The sequence below is a fragment of the Micromys minutus genome (assembly GCF_963924665.1).
Source record: "Micromys minutus genome assembly, chromosome: 21".
NCBI classification, from domain to species: domain Eukaryota; kingdom Metazoa; phylum Chordata; class Mammalia; order Rodentia; family Muridae; genus Micromys; species Micromys minutus.
Genome location: NC_137956.1, coordinates 38,099,669 through 38,121,709, shown reverse-complemented (window position 1 = coordinate 38,121,709; position 22,041 = coordinate 38,099,669). Strand labels below are relative to the sequence as shown.

General features: G+C 48.5%; 1 protein-coding gene across 1 annotated transcript in view; it reads left to right on the top strand.

The window, feature by feature from the left end:
* Positions 1-5,347: 5,347 nt before the first annotated feature.
* The window catches only part of MAPKAPK3 (MAPK activated protein kinase 3), a 30,936-nt gene continuing 14,242 nt past the window's right edge, over positions 5,348-22,041 (top strand). Inside the window, exons 1-2 of the mRNA XM_080934146.1 lie at positions 5,348-5,587; positions 5,717-5,993. Coding sequence (XP_080790272.1) covers positions 5,769-5,993 — 225 coding nt within the window. The 5' untranslated portion in view covers positions 5,348-5,587; positions 5,717-5,768. The remainder of the gene's footprint in view (positions 5,588-5,716; positions 5,994-22,041) is intronic.

The following is a 22,041-nucleotide window of genomic DNA, read 5'->3' as shown; positions in this document are numbered from 1 at the left end:
CGAGGGGGGACGGGCCGGGCGGGTGGGGCGGGGCCAGGCGCCTCCTAATCTTTTGTCCGCTGCGTCCCAGCCCTTCCCGGAAGCCGCATCTTCCTAGAACCGCGGGCTTTGCAGCGCCGGGAGAAGAACAGGGGCGCAGGCGTCTAGTGCTTTGGACTGAGAATGGAAAACACCTTTGACAGATTTCCAAGAACTTTCCAGGAAAACTGGGCGGGAACTCTTAGATTTGACCAATCGCATCGCTGGGCGTGGGACGAGCAGTTGGACGGACCAATTGAAGTGCATGGACCCTGGACTGACGTGACCGAGTGGGGCGGGACCCAGAGACTAGTAGAAGACTGGGTTGGGGGCAAGTTAAGAAGGAATATGCATGCAACTCCAGCAACTTGAGACCAGATTGTCTTCCCTTTCCTGCTTTGGGGATGGGTGCGCTTATCTCCCCTTAGAACTACAGCGCGGGGACAGGATCTGGACCGGTCCTCCTAGCTAGCCGCTTCTAGCCGATCGGACGTTTTATTGGGTCTCACTTGCAGGACACTGTGAATGAAGGTGGGTGGTGTGCTGTGAGATCTGGAGAAAGACTTAAGCAGAGTCATGGGGCGCTTAAGAGGACCGAAGAACTAAGCAGGTCCACTAAGGTCATCACAGCTAGAAGAGTTCAGGCTACCTCTATTCTTTTTTAATCAAATGAGGTCATCCATCCCATCTTTGCCTAATCTCTGAGTGGACCGCCAATTGGGGAAATTGCCCTCTTGAGTCATTAAAAGAGTCAGCTCCCAGACAGTCCTGTCTATGGCTTGGTGAGGTCCAACCAAATGCTGTGCAGAAGCCTGAGTTCAAACAAAGGGAGATCAAACAATAGGATCAGAGGTAAGAGGCAGAGTACTGCTTCCTGTACAACAGAGAACCTGCTATGTTTTATTCTTAGTAACTCACCAGGGAGGTTTTGGGGTTTTTGTTTGTTTGTTTTGTTTTTGTTCTTAAATAGAGTTCAGACTACCTTAGAGTTCAGTATGTAGACCAGGCTGTCCCCAAACTTCTTACAATGTGAAGTTACAGGCTAAGTAAGTCACCATATCTGGTTTACCAAGGAGCTGTAGGGTTTATGAGAACTCCCTCCAAACCCACGGTTCAGGATATAGGGAGATAAGATCTGAAGGGCCCAGATGCCCACTCCTTCCAAATCTTCCACATGTCCAGTATGGGTGTCTCTTCTCTCCACACACGTCACACCACCCACGTTCCTCAGAAAGGGTGGCTATAAAATTCTTGGCATAGATGACAGGCTTCTGGTAGTGTCTAGAATCTGGGTATAGTGTCTGGGCTTTCCCCGGCACAGGCTAGGCTCTGGGTGCCCCACCCAAGATAGAGAGCGGAAGACAAAACCCTGTGAAAAGGAAGGGGTGCTTAGTGAAGATAAGAGATGACTCCATGGACCCCAGTTCTCTATAGATGTCTTGGAGGGAAGTTAAGCTCAGTGTAACCCAATCAGGGCTCCCAGAGTACATCAAGAAGCCAGTTTCTTCGAGTATGGGTAGGGTGGTATAGGAGTACCCAGAGAGCATGGGACCCTTGTATGTATGCTAAATCTTCAATAGAAACTGTTGTCACTTTGGAGATACAGGGGATTTCACAGGTGTCATGCAACAGAGCTATAATTTTCTTTTTATTTACTCTCCCCCCACCCCCAAGGCAAGGTTTATCTGTGTTGCCTTGGCTGCCCTGGAACTTGCTTTGTAGACTAGGCTGGCCTTGAGCTCACAGAGATCTGCCTGCCTCTGCCTCCAAGTGCTGGGACAAAAGAGGTGTGCCACCAATGCCCAGCATGATTTCCTTTTTGAAATTGTGTGTGTTTTCATGTGTGTGTTTCATGTGTTTGTAACAATAGCACTCACACAGAATCACAGGATAACTTGAGGGAATCACTTCTCTAAGTCCACTCTGTGGGTACCAGGACCCAAAGTTAGGTTGTCAGGCTTAGTGGTAAACACCTTGATCTGCTGATCTCTTTCTCTGGACCCCAGAGCAGTGATTTTTGAACTTGGATCTTTATGGAACTTGGATGCTACATTTCAAGCATGCTGCCCCCAAACTATGTCCCTTTCACTGTGCCCACTGGAAATTTACCATGTGCTCAACACTCAGCAAATTCTAGTTTCACTTTGCCTCCACAGCTATCACAGAAAATGCTGTCTCCTATGTTAGGAAATTAAGACATGGGTGGGTTACAGCGTGCTTTGGATCTTACAGCTAGCAAGTAGAGGGTTGCAGCCAAGGCCCTACATCAGTCCACACACTTCCTCTCTAGTTCAGGATATCCTCCTTATCTGTCCTCACTCCAATCTGTGTCAGAACACCCAGATATCCTCTTGAAAGCATCTCCTACAGAGGTCACAGATTAGGATGTTCAGCGCAAACCAGTGTCTTAAGGGGTTTGGCTCTCTGGTAGTCTTTTGTGAATTTGACAGGGTCATGCACCTCACCTACATGCTGGGAATGGTGAGGTGCCCTATTCTGCCCGAGCTGCCTGCTGACTTGCTTCATTCAAGTTTTGTGACTGCCTCTCTCCATTCCCATCTGGTCCCCCGGCTGTTTTCTTGATTGGACCCCCTCCCTGACTGCTGGCCCCACACTGCCACCCAGTGGCGGTCTTTCTTAAGCCCTCACTAGCCGACTCTCCAGAGATCGTTCTTCCTAGTGCATTCCATCTCAGGCACTGCATGAATTCCTGTTGCTGCAGGACACTCCTGCACTTCCCTTCCCAGAACGATCACAAGATGGCTCACAAGAATTTACAGCAATATAACCTCAATATATGATTTCTATCCTTTTATCATGATCAGGTTCCCTTTCATCAAAAGGCAGTTGTGGTAGGGAACAGGGATTTCTCTCCATTAGTACTTTGCTGGATGACCTATTTGGTCACCATAAGCTACTCCAAAGGCTTCAGTTTCTGTTCCCTTGAATACCCAACTGTTACTGTTACTATTACAAAGGGCTAAGTGCCAGAGTCTGTTGTCAGGAACCCAACTTGCCCAAACCCAGCATCATATGTTCTGAATCTTTACAACATTGTGAAGGTGATTCTAGGTGGTTGCTACAGTATAAACATTGAGAGGAAGCTACAGATTCTGATTTTCCTGGGTCAAATGAACAGCTAGAAAAAAAAAAAAAACTCCGTTTACTGATTGGTATGGGAACTTTGTGTGTTTGTAGAATCATAGACATTTACATTTATAATTTTATCATGTATGTATGTGTGTGTGTGTGTGTGTGTGTGTGGTGCATGCAATAGTGTGAATACAGATGGTTGTAACCCACCTAATGTGGGTACTGGGAATGGAATTTGGGTCCTTTTAACAGCTGAGCCATGTATGTATATATGCATACATGCATGTATGTATACATGTATGTATGCATGTATGTATGTATGTATGTATGTGTGTATGTATCAGGACATACATGATCCAGACCCAGCCTCTACTCTCAGTTACCTAACTTTCTGTTCCTTGTGGAGCCATGCTTGCAGAGAATGAGACCTTGCTGAGCCGTAGGTTCACCAGCTTTAAGCTGGTTTCAGTGCCTGCCCCAGCCTCCTGGAAGCAACACTTCCAGATTGCATGCCTTTCTTCAATCTCTTAGATCTTCAGTCTGATTATTAGGTGAGACTATGATCCCACCTGATTCTAGATACAGCTAGGCATAAATGTGTGTGCATACATGTGTCTGTATGTATCTGTGCATATGACTAACTCTGTGTGTCTCTTGTGTGTGCTGTGTGAGTGCATGTGTAAGATTATACTTGCACATGTGAATTAGTAGAACGAAGAAAGAAACTCCATGTGAGAAGGTCATTACTTGACCTCCAACTCTGAGCCCAACTTTGAGGTTGCACTTTGGGATTGAGATGAGGTGGGGGGGTTCTCTCTTGCCAGCTGCTGACTTCAAGTGGGTCATGTGACCTCTCTGGGTTTGTTTTTCTTGTGTTTTCAGTGTGTATATAAAGCGATGATCATATCTTCCTTCTTCTGTCTCAGAGACTATTCAGGTAGAACATTTCCTCTCTAATGATTAGCCGAGGCTCTTATTTAGGGACCTCTGTTTCACTGTTGCTAGCATGAAGGTTGCCAGAAGACACAGAGTTACCATTTTGAAGAAGACAAGCTACCCATGAATACTTGTAGCAGTCTCCTTCAGTGGTGATCAGGAACCCGGATGCACTTTTGCAGATAGAAGGGCACCAAGTTCCTGCTGGCCTCTGACAGTTACAGAGTTCTGCCCAGGCACCTTTGTGTGTTGTGGAAGGTTGGACATAGCCGCTTTTAGGTGAGACAGAGGTCCTGGTGGCTGCAATTCTGAATAGAGTCTGTGGATGGCAGCAGAGACCGGCTCAGAGGACTTGCCTGTGGAGCCACCCCACTCTGTAAAATCTGTGATTTGTGGGAAGCTACCTCTAAATATCAATGACAGGATAAGACAGACTAAAAAGTGGAGATCTAAGCGCAGAAGGGAAAAATTTAAAGCTAATATAGAATCTGGCTCTGGGATGCAAGAAAGGGATTTTAATGTTAAGTTAATATTGATTGATTGAGTTTTTTGAGACAGGGTTTCTCTATGTAGCAGTTTGGCTGTTCTGGAACATCTCTTTATAGACCAGGCTGGCCTTAAACTCACTGAGATCAGCCTTCCTCTGACTTCAGAGTTCTGGGATTACAGGTGTGTGCCACGCCTAGGTTAGCCTCACAATCCTCGTGCCTAAGAAAGCCTTCCTCCTGCTGCAATTGCAGGTGTTCATCACCACGGCCAGAGACTTGAACTAGAACCTAAAGCTCAAAACGTAATAAAGTGAATTGCAAAGCCAAAAGTTGGTTAGGAAGTGCATAGAAAGGAAAGCTGGTCAGTGTTAGACAGATGCCCTAAACCACCAGGGAACGAAGAGTGGCGAATTAAACATCATGCCAGTTCCCAGGGCAGGCTGACAAAAAACTCAGAAGTTGAATTCTGGAAAGTTGGGAGTCTAAAATGCCCCCTGGTAACAAGCAAAAAGAACACTTCACTCAAGAGAAACGAAATGCTTCGGCTGTAACTTTTCTAGATCACGGATAAAATCCCAGGCTGGTACAACAGTTGGAGGAGTTCCTACTAGTGTCGCAGGGCGCAGAGAAAGTTCACACGCTGGAAGAGGCCACGCCCCATTTTGTCCCGACTTCAGGGGCGGAGCCTGCCAGGGGCTCAGCCCTGGCCTGCCCAGCCCGGACTTGCCTGGCCCTTTAAGGCTGACCTAGCGGGGCCCCAAGTCCGGATGACGCGCCCAGTAGGGGGGTTGGGGGATCACGTGGGACGCGGGCGGGGAGACTCTGGGTCCAGGGCTCCCCTCGGCAGCGGACTCCAGGGATCACTATCTCTTGCCCCTCTCGCCTGCAGCTTGATTTCCGTCTAGTGCTTTGCCACCAAGTGCCCCTTCGCCTGGTACGCCTTTCCTGGACCCCTATATGGCCGGCTTTCAAGACTTGGCTGCTACACTGCGCCGGACTCCTTCCCAACTCCTCATGTGCCTGGGCTGAGGGATCACCTCCCCCTGTTACACGTAGGTACTCCCAGACAGCTTCCAGCTTGTCTTGGGCCAGCAGCCCAGTCAATCTAGTTCTGGAGAAACCAAAGCTGGGGGTGTGTCCAAAAAGTCCCGGTGGGGAGTGACTTTTTCTCTTTTCTTCAGGTGCCTCTGGACGTGCCAGGCTGGGGCTACTTACAAGCGCCCCGTGGGGGCCATGGATGGCGAGACAGCAGGAGAGAAGGGGAGTCTTGCGCCCCACCCAGGTGCGCTCGGTGGGCTTGCCTTGGGCGGTGCTCCGGCCCCAGGCGTGCGACGGGAACCCAAGAAGTACGCGGTGACTGATGACTACCAGTTGTCCAAGCAAGTGCTGGGTCTGGGTGTGAACGGCAAGGTACTAGAGTGCTACCATCGGCGCTCTGGGCAGAAGTGTGCCTTGAAGGTTAGTGACCCATCTCTCTGAGGGCTGGGGTGACCCGGAGGGTTCAACAGCAGATACCCGTGGGTGTGTCTATGTCCGGGGCTTCTATTAAACGTCTACACTCAGCATCATGTTTTATTTTCATATTCTTCTTCTATTGTCAGACGCATGGTCCCCTCAGCTTCACACTTGCGGAAACAGGCTAGGGTGACTTACCTAAGTTCAGGGTGTGTCCCAACGAGCAAGGGGGAGGAGTCAGTGTGAGTAGAGCTGTTGTACCCGGAAGGCAGGAGGGAGTGGCTGTGCGCTCTGGCTCTGGCTTGTGCTTTGTGTTTAGGCCCAAAGGATGCTCTTACTCTTTCCTATCCCCAGCAAGTAGCTCCTGCTATGGGATTGGGTCTAAGTTTCCCTCTGCTTGAGGGCTGAGCTCCCAAGTCTCAGAGCGGGGTTGCTTCCTCCTCATGGCCCCTGACTGCTGAGGCAGGATTGTCAGCCTCTTTGACTACTGGTAGACGCTTGTGGAAAAGAACAAACTTTCCTCCTAGGCTGACCCACCTGGAACAGATGATGGGGAACCGCTTATATCATACTAAAGGTTCCCTGGAGGCCTGGCACATTGATGTAGGCGGAATGGGGGAGTGGCTTGGAGTAGTTGATCTCATTACCTGAATCTGGTACACGTGGTTCCAGCCCAAGAAGCCCTACTTCTACCCCTGCCCTCACACCACCCCTGTCCCATACTCCAGAATCCCTTGAATTTTTGTCACTGGGAACCAGACTCAATTGGGGGTAGTGTCATTGGTACTTTCATGGAACATTGTGGTGGAGAGTGAGTGACTCCCGGAAGTTAGTGAAGTTCTGTTTTACAGGAGCCAGGGTGCAGAGTCCCATGGCTGTGGCTGTAATCTCTGCTTTGTGTCGGTGCCAGCTCTGTGACCTTGGGCGATACCCGACTTTGTTCAGGGAGAGAACTGGAGTTGATGTGAACTCAAAATGAGAGAAAACACCGAGTACTTGATATAGGCCTGGAATAGGCCCAGAGGCTTTGGCACTTTCTTCAAGCACAGGATCTGAAAGAATTTGATTGAGGACCAGGGCCCTGTTTTTTGCCTTTCTCTGGTGTGTCAGGCTGAAAGCAGAGAATGTCGACTCCCAAACAGGACCCTAGAGGGGATCTTGAAGGTGGGTCAAGGTCAGAGTAAGGGCTGACCTGAGGGCTCTAGGCCCTAGGTTCTTTACTAATCAACCCAACAGTAGAATAGAGCTTTGGGGTCCCAGGCAAAGGTTTTTCTGGGTCCTTCAAGGCAGATAGGCATGAGGAGATGAAAAATGAGCCTTTATCTTCTCCCTTACCACCAGTCATCCTGCTTGAACTAAGAGGCAGCCTGGGAGAGGGTGAGTGGGTGACTGAGGCCAGAGAAACTCTTCTCAGGTTTGAGGCTTTGACCTTGACCTTCTGGGGTTCAGATATTTCCAGCAAGGCTGGCATGAGTGAGAGCCCATAGTCTGAAACCCCGGCAGTTCCAGCTTTTAGCAGGGCTGGGCCCACACCTCCCCCATAGATGAAGTGCCTGACTAATGACTGGAGGAACTTGGTGACATGGGCGGTTTCTACTCCGGCTCCTCCTGTTTTAAGGCCCCGCCCTCTCCCTGTCCTGGTCTGGGAAGTGGCAGTTCTGAAATAGTTTCACCTCTGAACCCCTTAAGACTATGGGTCAGCATGACTTGAAGGCTCTAGGATCTGTCCCTAAATTGACCCTCAAGGGAGACAGAGATTAGATGTGGCTCTCACTCTGATTCTTTCTGGTCTTGGCTCCTACCCTCCAGAAGGGGCCAACTTAACCTCTGGCTGTGTATGTATTGTTTTAGTGGCTTGGCCTTGGGGAGGGAACTGGCACCTTCTCATTTATCAGTTTCTGTCCTCTGCCCAGGAGAGAAAGGATGTATTGGGGATCTCAGTGCAGGACAGACCAGGGCCCAGGGAGCTCGGCCAGCCCCTGAGTGGGTCCTAATCCTATACTCAGCTGCTCTAGCTCAGCCTAGGAGGTCATGGGCTCTGTGCCTTCCTAGATTCATAACTCCTAGATAATTAGACAGCTTGGCTTGATCTTGTAGCTTGAACTCATTCAGGCTATTACATTTTCATGCCCAACTTTAGGCTTTGTTACCCAAGAGGTTAGGTAGTACCTAGCAGGAAGCCTAAATGCAGCAGGCATCTGTGAAACAGAAAGACCGTAGTCATTGTCCCCTTAGATGCAGCCATTCAGTGGGGCCCTAAAGGAGCAGGCCTGCCTGTCCCCTTCCCCTTTCTCTCAACCTCTGACCACTGCTCATTCTGGTTTGGCCTCATGCACAGCAAGGCCTCTCTCCCCAGGCCAACTTCTGCAACCACTGTAGCTTTCTGTGGCTCCCCAAGCCCTTTTGCTGTACCATTAGAAATGGAAAGTGGGAGCTTGTTCCTTCCTAGGCCTAACTAATTAAAAGCAGATGTGACCAGGGCATTAAGTACCTTCAAGTAAAAACATGGAAGCCCCTGGGGAGACCTGGGAGGAGTACACATGGGAGGAGAGGTAAGGTCCTTTACCTTGCTCCTGCTGCTGTACAACTGGCTGGAGACCCTCCCCTTCCCCACTCTGGGCTCCCAGTGCCTCCTCTTTTTTTCTTTGTTAAAGAGAACTGAATGGCTGGTGGGGTAGAGTATCTTCTAGATGGGGTCTCTACAGTGAGCAACCTCCTCCCAATCTCAAGATGAGGGAGTGACTGGGCTGCCTCATCCTGAACAGTTCTCTTCCTGTTGTTGCTAATGGCAGGTAGGCTAGGCTGCTCTGAATGTGTCCTGTGTAGGGCCACAGCAATGTTGTCCAGAAGCTCGTGCCACAGGGGATCTATTTTCCCTGATAGATTGGAAATGACACCCTCGAGACCAGGAGAGCTTGCTAGCCATCACCAGGGTCTTAGATTTGACTCTACATGCTTTGAGCCTCTGAGTATGGCGGACATGCCTTTTGCAGTTCAGTCTTTTGGTCTTTGCATCCATAGGTAGCGGTCTTTCTTCTGTAATGGTGCTATTTCTACCTATGGAGGCTCAATCCCTCTTTCACCTCTCCCAGGAAGCTGTCCCAAGTTTGTGATTTTTGGAGCAATGAAATTTTTTTTGTCCCTAAAGCTGTATTGTCATTGAATCAAAGCTCCCTTGGAGCACCAAGGTTCATGGCTTGGCATGGAGTAGTGGCTCATAAACACTTATTGACATCACTGAGCTCAACCCTTCAGAGCTTGGGAAGGAGTTTTTCCAGTCTCTGTTAACCACAAGGAAAGCTGTTTCCCAGCCTAAAGGCCTAGAACCTCACAAAGGAATCCAGCACCTTCACTTTCCCAGATAGAGGTACTGGGGAGGTCTGCAGAGGAAGGAAGTGTCCTTCTGTAAGGTTCTTTCTGTCACCTATCTGCCATTGGGCCACACCTGTGAGCAGAGGCTCTTTCCACCCAGAATAGCAGGGAGAAGCCTGAATAGGAGTCAGAGACTGAGGGGAGTATGTATGTGTGTTTGTGTGTGTGTGTGTGTGTGTGTGTGTGTGTGTGTGAGAGAGAGAGAGAGAGAGAGAGAGAGAGAGAGAGAGAGGTAGAGGTGGGTGTGTGTGTGTGTGAGCAGGGGTTCTTTCCACCTAGAATGGCAGGGAGAAGCCTGAATGAGAGTCAAAGGCTGAGGGTTTTGTGTGTGTGTGTGTGTGTGCGCGCGTGAGAGAGGGGGGGGGGAGGGAGAGGGAGGGAGGGAGAGGGAGGAAAGAAAGGAGGGAAGGAGATGGAAAGGGAGAGGTAAAGGTTACTCCACCCTATAGCTGGGCAGAGATGGCCTGTTGGGGCTGGTACTGTCGATCTGGATTTGAGGCTAGGTGGGGATGCCAGGCAGGGCAGGCCTTCTCTCATTTGGCAGCCACCATCCCCCTCACCTACTATTTCCATACCAGTCAGTCAGATCAGCCCCTGAACCTTGTTAACTTCCTCAACAGGTCAGAAACACATGGACGGGCCAGTGGCCTGCACTACAGTCTCTGGAAAGGAAAAGGTTTCACTGCCCAAAGATTCTCCACATTTAGAAGGGAAAAAGAAAACCTCCGAGGAACCTGGTGGAGGTTCCTGAACCGGCAGCCACCATCCATTTAGTTAAACAAGTTTCTGAGAGTATCGGACCTCATAAAAGAGGGCTCAGGTCAGACTTGAGTGTCCTGAGATTGTTATGCTAGGGGCTTCTCAATTTTTTCCCCCACTTTGCTGGAAAAAGTTTTACATAACACCTGGCCTATAGATATGTAAAATAGGTATGCAGCCCATACATTTGCTGATAGTAAATTGTAAGACACTTATTTTAAAACAATCCTTTGTCATAGCCATAATATGACAAAGCTATCAAAGATCAAAGCAGAATTTCATATTAATGAGATAAATGTGCTTTTTATTTTTTTTTTGATATAAAGACATCTTGGCTGAATATTTGATGCCATAGGACTTAGAGCATTTTCCAGAGTTGGTCAATATTGTGATTTTTTTATAGTTGTTAAGGCCTTTTGCATAATATTACAAAAGGATGCTGAGAGTAGTGGTACACGCCTTTAATCCTAGCTCACGGGAGGCTGAGGCAGGCTGATCTGTGAGTTCCAGGTCAGCCGGGGATGCACTGTGAGATCCTGTCTCTAACTGAGAAGAATGGGCTGTCCAGATAGCTGAGCACTCCAGAGTACTGGTTGGTCTTGCAGAAGAGTAGGAATCCCATTCCCAGCACCCACATGGTGGTTCACCACTGTCTATAACTCCAGTTCTCAGGTATCCAGTGCCTTCTTCTGGGCTCTGTGGCATCACACACACACATATACATACGTATGTACACATATATGTACATGCAGATAAAATACAAGGAACAGAAGCAGTATGTTTAAGGCCTTTTCAGAAATTGTTGGAAATTCCGTCCTAATCCCAAGCCAAAATCCATTTTAATGATTTTTTTTAATGTAATTCAAGTCAACTGCTCAAACAGCAATTTTAAAAGTCAAATACTCTAACAATGTGATCTAAAGATATAATCATGTAATACATACTGAGGAATGAAGGTAGGGGAATACTAAAGGTCTTGTTTTCTGCAGTTAAACCAGCATGTTTCTGTAAGAGTAGATGACTTCGTAAACATGTTTTTTTTTTTGTTTTGTTTTGTTTTTAAGTCACTGCCATTCACAGTATACAGTTGTTTTAACTCTCACCTGCGGCGGTTTCAGGCAGGCAGCTTCCGTGTTGCCCGGCGTGATGGCATGCACACTGCAGAGTTCTGTTGTGTGTTTGGATACGCATGAAGAGCACAGGCTACGAGGCAGCGAACACCTCGGGTGGTTTTAGAGTCAGAAATCTTTTACTGTTGTCCAGGTTTTGACAACTCTCACTTAACAGTTAGGCAACCCTATGCAGGGTCTAACCCACTGTTTAGGCAGCTCTTCCACTGCTATGCCTGCCTGGATGCTGCTGTGCTTCCTGCCATGATGATAATGGACGGAACCTCTGAACCTATAAGCCAGCCCCAATTAAATGTTGTCCTTTGTAAGAGTTGCTTTGGTCATGGCATCCGTTTACAGCAATGGAAACCCTAACTAACATAAGGGTGGGTGGGGGCTTTCTGGAAGGTGTTGCCCTCTTTAATTCAGAGCTCTGAAATACAGTGATTCAGAGAAAGAAATACAGTGACAGAGAATGGTCTGGCATGTGTGACAATATGTCTGGTTTAGATCCTTAGCCCTTGCTGTGGGGCACCACTTCCTCACTCTCAGATCAGATCCTGGCAGGATGTGGCTGGTTTCAGTGGGGCCAACATCACAGGCTTGGGAAACAGTGGAGGGACTGAAGGGTGTTGGGGAGGGGTAACTGGTGAGGCATCATTGCTGGGAGTGCAGAGTCTGGGTCAAATGGACTATTGTTCAGGGTCTAGTCTCCAGGACAACAGGTGTTTATTTAGCTTTGAATTTGGAGTAGTAGTTTTGCTCTTTTTGTTATCTTGTGAACTGGAACACGCCCCCAGCCCTGGGTCTGTTGTTTTTTTATCTTCCTGTACCCCCAACCTTGTGGCTGTCAGCGGGTGTCCAAGTATCAAAAGAGGTGAGGATGGTAGTAGTTATCTCTGTGGTCAAACCTGGGTTTGTGTGTATGTCAGACAGTAGGATTCAGTTTGGGTGGCTGTATCCACCTTTGCTTTGGTAAGGAGACGGCAAAGGCTAGCACACACTCTCAGAGGGTGGGGCTCTCCTTTGGGTGGCTCTGGTCCAACTTTTCGGTGGTACGTTATTGGCCCATATATGGACTCTACTCTTCAAATGGAGGAACCAGCCCTCATGGGGTGGAGAGCATGGTATGCAGGAAGTTGGGGTTGCCTAGCTCCTTTTGCCCCTTTTGGAACTAAGTGGATTAGACTGCAGGGTTTCAATTGTGATAGAAACCCTGCTGTGTGAGAACCACAGAGGTTTTTTTCTCAAGCAGGAATACAGGGCACTTGCTTTAGGAACCAGGGCACTCTGAAAGCCTTTTCAGCACAGGACAGACAGAAGTGCTGAGAGTCTTACCTTTGCTTTAAGCGCAGGTTAACTTAAACATTTAGACCAGGCCTTTGTCTTTACTGCTTCTCAGCAGGCACAGTTTCTTTGCCTCTTTGTCCCACCCATTCCTCCCTCTGTGGTTCACCCTCTCTCTCAGGCCTTGCCACTGTTTGTTTCAAGCATTTCCGGGCCGGGACTGGCTGCCTCTGCTGCACCCACAGGCTGAAGCAGGCTGAGGACAGGGCAGGACAGGTGCTATGGATTCATTCTAGTTAGCCTACCGCTCCCCCCCCCCCCCCCCCGTTCTCAGGGGAGGGTTGGGGTGGGACAAGAGCAAAGAGCATCTGGCTGTCCCCATGCCACTTCTAATGTCCCCTCCTGCTGTCAGCTCTGACCAGGTGGCAGAGTCAGGCGCACTTGGGCTGTAACTCGAGGCGTCCCTGTGGAGAATGGGAAGCCAACTTTAGCTGCAGCCTCTCCTTACTGGACCTCTTTATAGCCCAACGGTCTAAGATTATTGCTTGGACAACAGTGTGGCTAGGCACATTATGATTCCTAAGGTTACCTGATCAAAGTCAGGGAAGGATAGGACTGGGGTTTTACCAGACCCTCAAAGCTAGCAGAGAAGCCTAGGAGAGACAGGGACAGGGAGTGAATGTGAGTTAGAATGTGAGTTGCAACCCAGTTTTGTTTCTGCAGGGTGGGGCAGAATGTGAGCTGTCCCTACACTATTTGGCACGATCCCCCAAGACTTTTTAGACCGTATTTAATTACTCCAGTAATCTCAGAGGCTATTTCCAGACTCTGAGTGGCCAAGGCCTGATCAGCCACACCCATTGCTCCATTCCCAAGGGGTTCAACCTCTAAAGAGGACTGAGAACTTGTCTTACAGGTTTCCCCAACATGAACAGCCCTCTTCTTAAGATGTGTCTCCTTGGTCTCTGGGCAGCAGTTAGCCAGGAGCTGGGTGAGAGCGCCACTTGCTGCTTAAACTCAGTCATCAGAGTCTGAGAATAGTCACCACTCCCCTGTCATGGCTGCAACCACAAAGGTTCAGAAAAGCAGAGTAACTCACCCATGTTCACAGAGCAGGGTTGTGTCCAAGCTGGGCTGGAGCCCAGGTTTGGCAGGTAGCCAATTCTTGGCTCTCTGCCATCCCCTCCCTGTGTGCCACAATCGGCCCATCTGTAAAACGAGGGGCAAGGGTGCTTTGCTTGGCAAAAGGTCTTCCTTCTGACTGGGGCACTTTGGGTGGGCAGGGATCATGAACAGTGCCAAGGAAGTGGGAAGGAGAGAGTCCCACTCTCTGTTGGGGTTGCCCTTGCAAGCGGTTGAGCTGCAGCATGGAGACTGGCCAGAGGATGCTCCAGGGAGGGTGTCCCCAAGCCACTCAGTGAATCCTGTTACCAGGGAAAGTGTCAGCTGCATGATACCACCAGCAGGGTCTGTAGACAGAGACAGGAAGCTCTGGGGTTATGACTCAGGTTTGGGGACTCCTCGACATTCTCTTCCAGGGCTCAGATATAGCTTTGAGTCAGACTGACCAAGTGCCAGGGAGCATCCCCAGAAGGCCCAAGAGAGCAGAAATGATTCACCATAGCCCATCCCCTTCACAAGGGCGTCCTTTGTCCTTTGGCAGTACCAGGCCACTATCCTGGTCCCCAAGGGGGAAGGTCTCTCTCCTTCTCCTGCCCATGGCCATGACTCTATAGCATGGGTCTCAGAGACAGGAAGATTCTTCTAGAAGATGGCTAGGTACTGGGGACTTAAGCATGCTCTGCGTGGACAGAAACAGGACTAGAGAGGGCCTTGGAGTTGGGGATGGGGTCATAGCAGCCTGGACACATCATTGGTGCTTCTGGAGGAATCTGAATGGAGAGATGGCTGCCTACACTCATGCAAACCTGTATGGGGAGCTACAGAGACATGGATGAAGCTAAGGGAAGGGAAAAGATGCTGAGCTGAGTGGTTACAGACTTCAGGAACTGCAGGGCTGGGGTCAGAAGGTCACTTGCCCTGCCGGTGATGGGAATCTAGGCCATCTTCCCTGCCATCACTTCGCTTAAAAAAATTCTTTATTTTATTTATGTGCATGGATGTTTTGTCTGCTTGTCTGCCCGTGTATCACACGCATGCCTGGTGCCCTCAGAAGCCCTGGGAGTGGAGTGACAGACAGTTGTAAAGATGCCTGATGTGGGTGTTGAGAATTGAACCCAGGTCCTCTGGAAAAGCAGCCAGTGCTTGAAACCCCTGAGCCATTTCTCCAGTCCCCCCCCCCCCCCGCCCTTATACTTCCATCATTTCTGTGACATCCAGAGTAAGAAGATTCCTCTGGGAGTTACAGAAGCACTGGGTCCCTTTTCTCTAGAACTGGCTAGAAGTTGAGCGACTCAGCAGGTGTCGTTTGTGCATGACTGTGCTTGTCCAGGTCCCCCAAGGTTAGACAGAGTAGCCACTGTCCTCTGTAGCCCTATGCCAGCTATGTGTTCATCACTATAACACAACTGACCAATTGAGGTACCTATTTATGGCCACGCTTAGATCTGCTTGTGAAGACAGACCACCAAAGAAGGGACATTATTTCTGAGATTTAAACAAAACACTGTATTTGCTAAAGTTTCTGTTCTTATGATGAAAACAACCCCTTTTTTATACTGCTGTAGAATAAATAGTACTGGAGTAATTTTTTTTTTTTTTTTTTGGAGACAGTTTCTCTGTGTAGCCTTGGCTGTCCTGGAACTCTCTGTGGACCAGGCTGGCCTTGAACTCCCCTCCCAAAGATCTTCCTGCCTCAGTCTCCCAATGCTGGGATTAAAGGTGTGTGCCAGCACCATCACCCTGTTTAAAACATATAATTTTTATTGAATAGAATTACATCTCTTTGCCTTCTCTCTTTCTATGTATGTACAAATATATAAATATCTCTTGCTGAGCCCCCTTTGTTTGGTTTTCAAACAGAATTCTCTGAATTTAGCTCTGGTAGTCCTGGAACTTACTCTGTAGACCAGGCTGGCCTTGAACTTGGAGATCCACCTGTCTCTGCCTCCCGAATACTAGAACTAAGGGCATGTGTCACCACTGCCTGGCCCTGAGTTCATTTTTATTGTTCGTGTATATATAATTTCAGGGCTGACCACTTTGCATTGGAATAGATGTTAGTTGTTCGTAGTTCTTTGTCTAAGGGTGGGACCCTGTGAAATTTCTCCCTGCTGATTAGTGTTTGTGTTTATTTTTTATTTTTAATTTAATTTTATGTGTTTGAGTGCATGTATGTCTACACATGACTTGTGTGCCTGGTGTTCACTGAGGGCCAGAAGAGACTATTATCATCTGGGACTTTATATAGACAGTTGTGACCACTGGGCAGCCCTCTGAGTGTGCACTTGTAGGAATCCCAGTCTTGTTTGCCCTTTGGAAGATCTGAGACTGTTTTCTGACCAATTAAATTGCTCCCCGGGTGCACCTAGCTTTCTTTACGTTCTGGGAAACAGGGAGGAGGGTGTAAGTTTATCTCAGGGCAAGGCCTAGAAGAAGCCAGGAATCATCAAGCACACTTGGAAAGCCACTTCCACCCCTGAAACAGTAGTCCCCCAGAGCACACAGTATGTGCTTATCACTGTGCTCGTGTGTGAACTCTGTGTGTGCTCTCTGTCCATCCTTGAGACCTCCTGGAGAATGAGTACTGTCGTTGGCCACACTTTTTAGAGGGATGGAATGGCCTACCAAGGCTGAATAGGGGGATAAATTAGCCTTCAGTGTTCAGGTATGTCACTCCTGAAACTCTGTAGCCACAGCTCTTGCCCTGTGTGACCTGAGGCACTGGAACCCCAGTGCACCCCAACTGGCACTCATGCGCCCACTCTTGCCAACGAGACCGGTTTTGTTCTCTTTTTCTGGCAACATTTCTCCCCTTTCTCCAGACCCACCAGATTTGACCCCTTTTGTCTTTATTTCTTGATTGTCTGGAACTGGCAGGAAGCAGACAAACTGAGACCATCAAATTTTAATAAATTGGAGGAGTCTGTTCTGAGACTTGCTGACATCCCAAAGTACCTTGGCTCTGCCGTCAGCTGCACATCTTTGGGAGGATGGGGTTTGGCGCTGCAGCTGCTCTTTTCCTCCCAGAACGGTGATGAATCGTGGTCAGAGAAGTCCCAGTCTGCCAGGAATCCTGGCGTTGATCTGGAAGGGGAGCTGTCATTTGGGAGCCCTCTGTGCTCCTGGGTTCTCTTGCAGTGGTTGTCTTTTCTCCATCTTGCCTGCTCTGCAGGAGTACAGCTCTTGAAAGAAGGTAGAAGAGAGGGAGCCAAGGCTGGTTTCCCAGAGTAAATCTCCCCATCAAATGCTGCAGTGATTCATACATAGAAGCCCCCCTCTAACCCCCCAACCCTTGAGGACAGAGTGTCTGTGACAGCATTCCTTGCCAAATTTTTGGACTGGCACCAAGGTAGGGCCAGGGAATGTCTGTGGGATCTGGGAATGGACAGGCCTTGATAGGGAAGAGAGCAGACTCTGGGATCCCAGGGGCTTCTCAGACTTGGAGATGGTGTTATACAAATCACATGACCTAGGAAAGCCCCAAAACCTCTGAGCTACAGTCTCTTCAACTGAGCATGGTAGGTTACAGCGCAGCTGTCGAAGGGCAAGAGCTAACGGGTATTACGTATCTAGGACAGGGCATGGGATCTGCAAAAATCTGCCACTGTTGACACCATCTATGTGGTCTGGATCCCAGAAGGATGGGACCTAGGTCTAGGAAGGACTGACTAAGCCTTCTCACCATCTCTCTCTCTCTCTCTCTCTCTCTCTCTCTCTCTCTCTCTCTCTCTCTCTCTGTGTGTGTGTGTGTGTGTGTGTGTGCATGTATGTGTGTGTGTCTGTCTCTGTCTCTCTCTCTCTCTCTCTCTCTCTGTCTTTCTCTCTCTCTGTGTGTGTATGTATTTATGTGTGTGTATATGTACTTAAAAGCCAACAGCTCTGGGTTCAAGTGTTGTCTCATCATCTGGCTGTGAGTTTGGGAAAGTCACTTAACCTCACAGAGAGACAGTTTCCTCACATCTCCAGATACAGTGAGCTGTATCAGCACCAGTATGGGCTGTGCACCAGGGAAAAACGGTTGCTTTGAAGGGGGGTGCTCGCACTGACCTCAAACTGTCCTTCTCTAGACATCCAGCTTGCGCCCGGACATTTAGAGGTCACTGGTAGCATATGAGCTGACCTCCCTGGAACTTTGCATCTGAGGAGGAGTAGGTAAATGACCAGGGTGCGACAGAGGACAAGCTGTGGTCAGACTGATCTGGAGCGAGGCCAACTAATCCATAGCTGCAAAATTGGTTCCATTAGCTCTCTTAATGAGCTACAAAAGCTGGGAAAATGAGTGTGAGAGAGTAATGGCACATGTCTGAGGCTCTAATTTGAAACTGTGGCTAAGAAGTTAGATTTGACATCACTACCAGCTCTTTAAATAGCACGGGTACTCTAGAGGCTGCAGCCACAGGGAGTATGTGTGGGGGAGTAGGGGAGTTGTGACGACTTCTGTTTTATAAGGTTCACGCTTAACGAAATTCTGGTCAAGCCAGTGAGATGGCTCAGCAGGTAAAATGCTTGCCACTAAGCTCGGTGATCTCAGTTTGATCTTCAGTACCCACTCGATGGAAGGAGAGAATCAACTCTAGCAAGGTGTCCTCTGACCTCCCCACACCCTTACTATGGCACGCACGATCCCACCAGCAGCCTGGGAGATGGCTGAGCTGGAAACCTGTCAAGGAGGATGCATGACAGGACTTGTTAAGTCAACACACGCTGGATTTCATTACGGCATTTTCAAATGTACTTGGTCTTCATTGCTTCTTCTTCTCTCACCTTTCCTACATTTTCCTCTCCCCCCTCCACTCCCAGGAGCCCCACTAAGGTTCCACGTTCGGCTCTCACATCATGTGTATTCATGTGTCTTACCCTCAGAGACCTCTCCTGTCCCTTCTGCCCCCTCCCATGGTCCTCTTTCTAATTGTTGTGCCATGCTTGTTTGTAGCTTCCTCCATGAGATGGTGAACACTGTTAAGTTCTTTTTGCACCGGTGCTTGACCCTGGGCATGCGCAGCCCTGGCTCATCAGCATCTGAGATGTGTTTCAGTTTCCTGTCTGCCCTGGCCTGAGGCAGGATGAAACCTCGTATGTAGGTAAAGAAGTGTTGGAGGAAAGATCCTTGGCACTCCCCTCTGTCCTCCTGAATAGGATAGAGCTGGAATCCAAGGAAGTAAAGGGTCTGGCTAGCTTCTGTGCCAGGCAGGTACAATGTGCTAAATCGTCTTTATAGGGGAATCCATATTAAATATGTCCATTTGTATCTTCCTGTATCTTTTTCAAAGTTACTGTGGAAGGTGTTGCTGGGATGTTTGACTGTTGACTTTCATGGGAGGGTTGATACCAAATCCCTTTTGGAGTTTGGTCTCTTGTAAAACAAAGAACATGTACCTGGGTTTGCTTTATTACCAAAACTTCCAGGAAGCTCAGAATTAAAATCTGTCTTGGTTTGTACTTACAAACTTAAATGGGTTTCTGGTTGTTTTGTCTTTTTATTCTAGAGACAATCAAAGGTTTTTTGTTTGTCTGTTTGTTTGTTGTTTTCCCCTCCCCTTGGCTTTCCTTGGGCTTTGGAATTATATAATGCTGAAATCTTGTGGTCAGTGGGCAAGGTATTTGGAGATAATAATAAGGTTTGGAGTGTTTCATGGGTAACTGGGACTCCATGAACAAGACTCCAAGCTTGTGTCTGTGGAGTTGCGTGTCAGCGAGACACCTAAAGCTTTAGCTTCTTGACTGTTCCTGTCTCGCTGACAGGAAAGATGAAAAGTCAGCCCACTTCCCCTGGAACAGGCAAGTGTTCCACCCTGAGCCAGAAAGCTGCCATGCCTGGGTGGCAGGTGAACTGGCTGTGGATTTGTTAGCAGGGGTGTCAAAGGAAGCTGCCTGTCCAGACCAATAGTCTTAATGCCTTCTGTGTGTGTGAGAGAGAAGGAGATAGTGTGATCACTTTGATTTGAGAGATCCCAGAACCAGAGTAAGCTGAATCCAGGGACACAGGATGGAAGGGTGAGTATGTGCCTCTAGATAAGTGGCCTTCCTTCAGCCACAGGAGACTGGGAAAGAACATTTAGAGATGGTTTCCAAGGCTCTGTTTTTGTTGCTGACATCTCAGCTTTGTGCAATGATAACTCTGGGAAGACAGAACACATTTCCAGGCCATGGGTAATGGAAGGATAACAATTGTCCTGTAATGGAGATAGTGGGAAAAGACATCTCAGTGGAAGTTTCCAGGCTCTGTCTTGGGCAAGGCTGTATTAAGTTGAGTTGTGGGGGTAAGACCATCAGTTTTTTTTTTTTTTTTTTTTTAACCTCCTTGTGGCTAATTCTCTGCTAGTCACTTTGGAGAAACTGATAAGAAGAAGCAATGAACTGTTGGATGAATCTCACTCTGAGAGTTTAATGTCAACAAAGTAGAGACTGGAGAAGCATGTAAATGCCATGCAAATGCCCAACTCCTACTGCATCCCGTACTTCCTGTACATGTGCACTTTGACATGCATGTGCACACCTACATTTCCACACACATATCTATCTCCATGTGCTTGCACACCTATTCACACATTTACTTAGAATTTCGTTTCCTGAGTCTTGTGCAAGCTATGGCTTTCCAACCCCTTCCTCTCACCTCCCCTTAGACGCTCTCTTTTCAAAACTCCCAGCCTCCACAGTGAGACTGGAGGCCCCAGGGCAATGACTTCATCTTCCTGAGCCTCCATCTCCTTAATCTGAAAATTGAGGCTAATGGTTCCCACCCGGATTGCCTCACAGGGTGGCACCAAGCATTCCCAGGAGATAAAGGACAGCACAGTGCTTTCTAGATTGCAAATTGTTTTGCAAACAAACAGATGCTGCTGTTGTGTTCTTAGCTTCGGGAACTCAAGAATCAATCCACCCTCACTAAGGCCTTATTTGGGTGGGAAAAGGCAGAATTCTGAGGTGCTATGGGGCGGGGTAACTTTTCTGAGGCCCAGTTCCACCTGGGGATGCCAGAAGGGCAACAGCAAGTCCCTGGCTTGCTAGGGTCTGGCCATCTGGCTGCCAGTTCTGAGGGCAGGAGAGAGAATTTGGCAAAGGCGGGTGAGGGGAGAAGGCAAGGTGGAAACCATTGCTTCACAGGCATAGACTAGAGAAGTGTCATTTATCCAAGGGCATGCTGCCTCAAATCCAGTACTTTACTGAGATTCAGAGGGGTTCAGACTTTAACCACAGCCAGGAACCCTGATTCTTCAGAAGGAAGCCGTCCAGTGTATATGTGCATGTACACAGAGGTCCCTCTGTGTGTAGCTGTTTACATCTGTTGGGCACTAGCTGCAGTGGTGGAGCTGCCCAGGTGTGTCATTGCTGACACCCCAGCTTTGATGGACCCCTGGGGAGCCCAGGAGACATAGGACTGATGTGAAGCAAGGGTTTTGGCCTATTTGTCATAAGCTCTTTCCCTAATCACTTTTGTTCCTCCCATAGCTGTGACTGGGCACACTGTTGCCCATTCTGGATAGACCTCAGTGGGCTCAAGTGTGTGGCTATGAGGTCCCTCCATGGTCCTGTCCAAAAGCTACCTTTGTTACTAGGGCTTACAGTCTGACAATTTTACATTTGGGGAAACAGGCCCAGAGAGACAAGGACATGTTAAAGACAGAGACTAGGCCTTCTGTCCCTGAGCCTGTGCTCATCCTCATGCTTGGGGACACCTTTTTATTTATTTCTCCCTGAGACAGAGTTTCTCTGTGTAGCCTGGGATGCCCTGGAACTCACTCTGTATACCAGGCTGGCCTTGAACTCAGATATCTGTCTGCCTCTGCTTCCAAAGTGCTGGGACCAAAGATGTGTGCCACTACCACCTGGCTTGGGGACACCTTTTATGACAAATCATGTAGAATCATGAATCTGCATGAATAAAGTCAACTTGCCATGGGGTCCCTGGAAGAGGAAGTAAACTAGTTTTCCAGGGAGAACGGAGGAGGGATGTACAGAAAGTTTGGCCATGATGTCATTCCCGACCTTTGTGAAGCCTGGCTCTTGTTCTTATCTTGTTCTCATAATGCATTGTAAGAGTTTCCTTCTTTCAGGCCTCCTTTGAGGTTGTAGTCACCTAATTTGCAAGTAATATCAGAGTCAGGGTGGGGCTCTGTGGCAGGCCCTGTGCCCCAGGACTGGCAACCAGAGGTGATCAAACAAACCGACCCTATTCTGTGGCTCACATTGTTAAGCCCAACCAACTCTGGTTTTTGAGAAGTTCCATTTTGTGTGAAGGAAGAAAACTCTAATGCTAGGAAGAAAAGCATAAAGTCCACTTGAGCAAAATCCTATAGCAACCCACCCTAAGCAACAGCTAGTCAGGCTTCAACAGCAGAGTCAAGCTACATACAGATTACCTAAGACTCCTGAAGAAAATAGATGACCTATCCGTCTTGTTT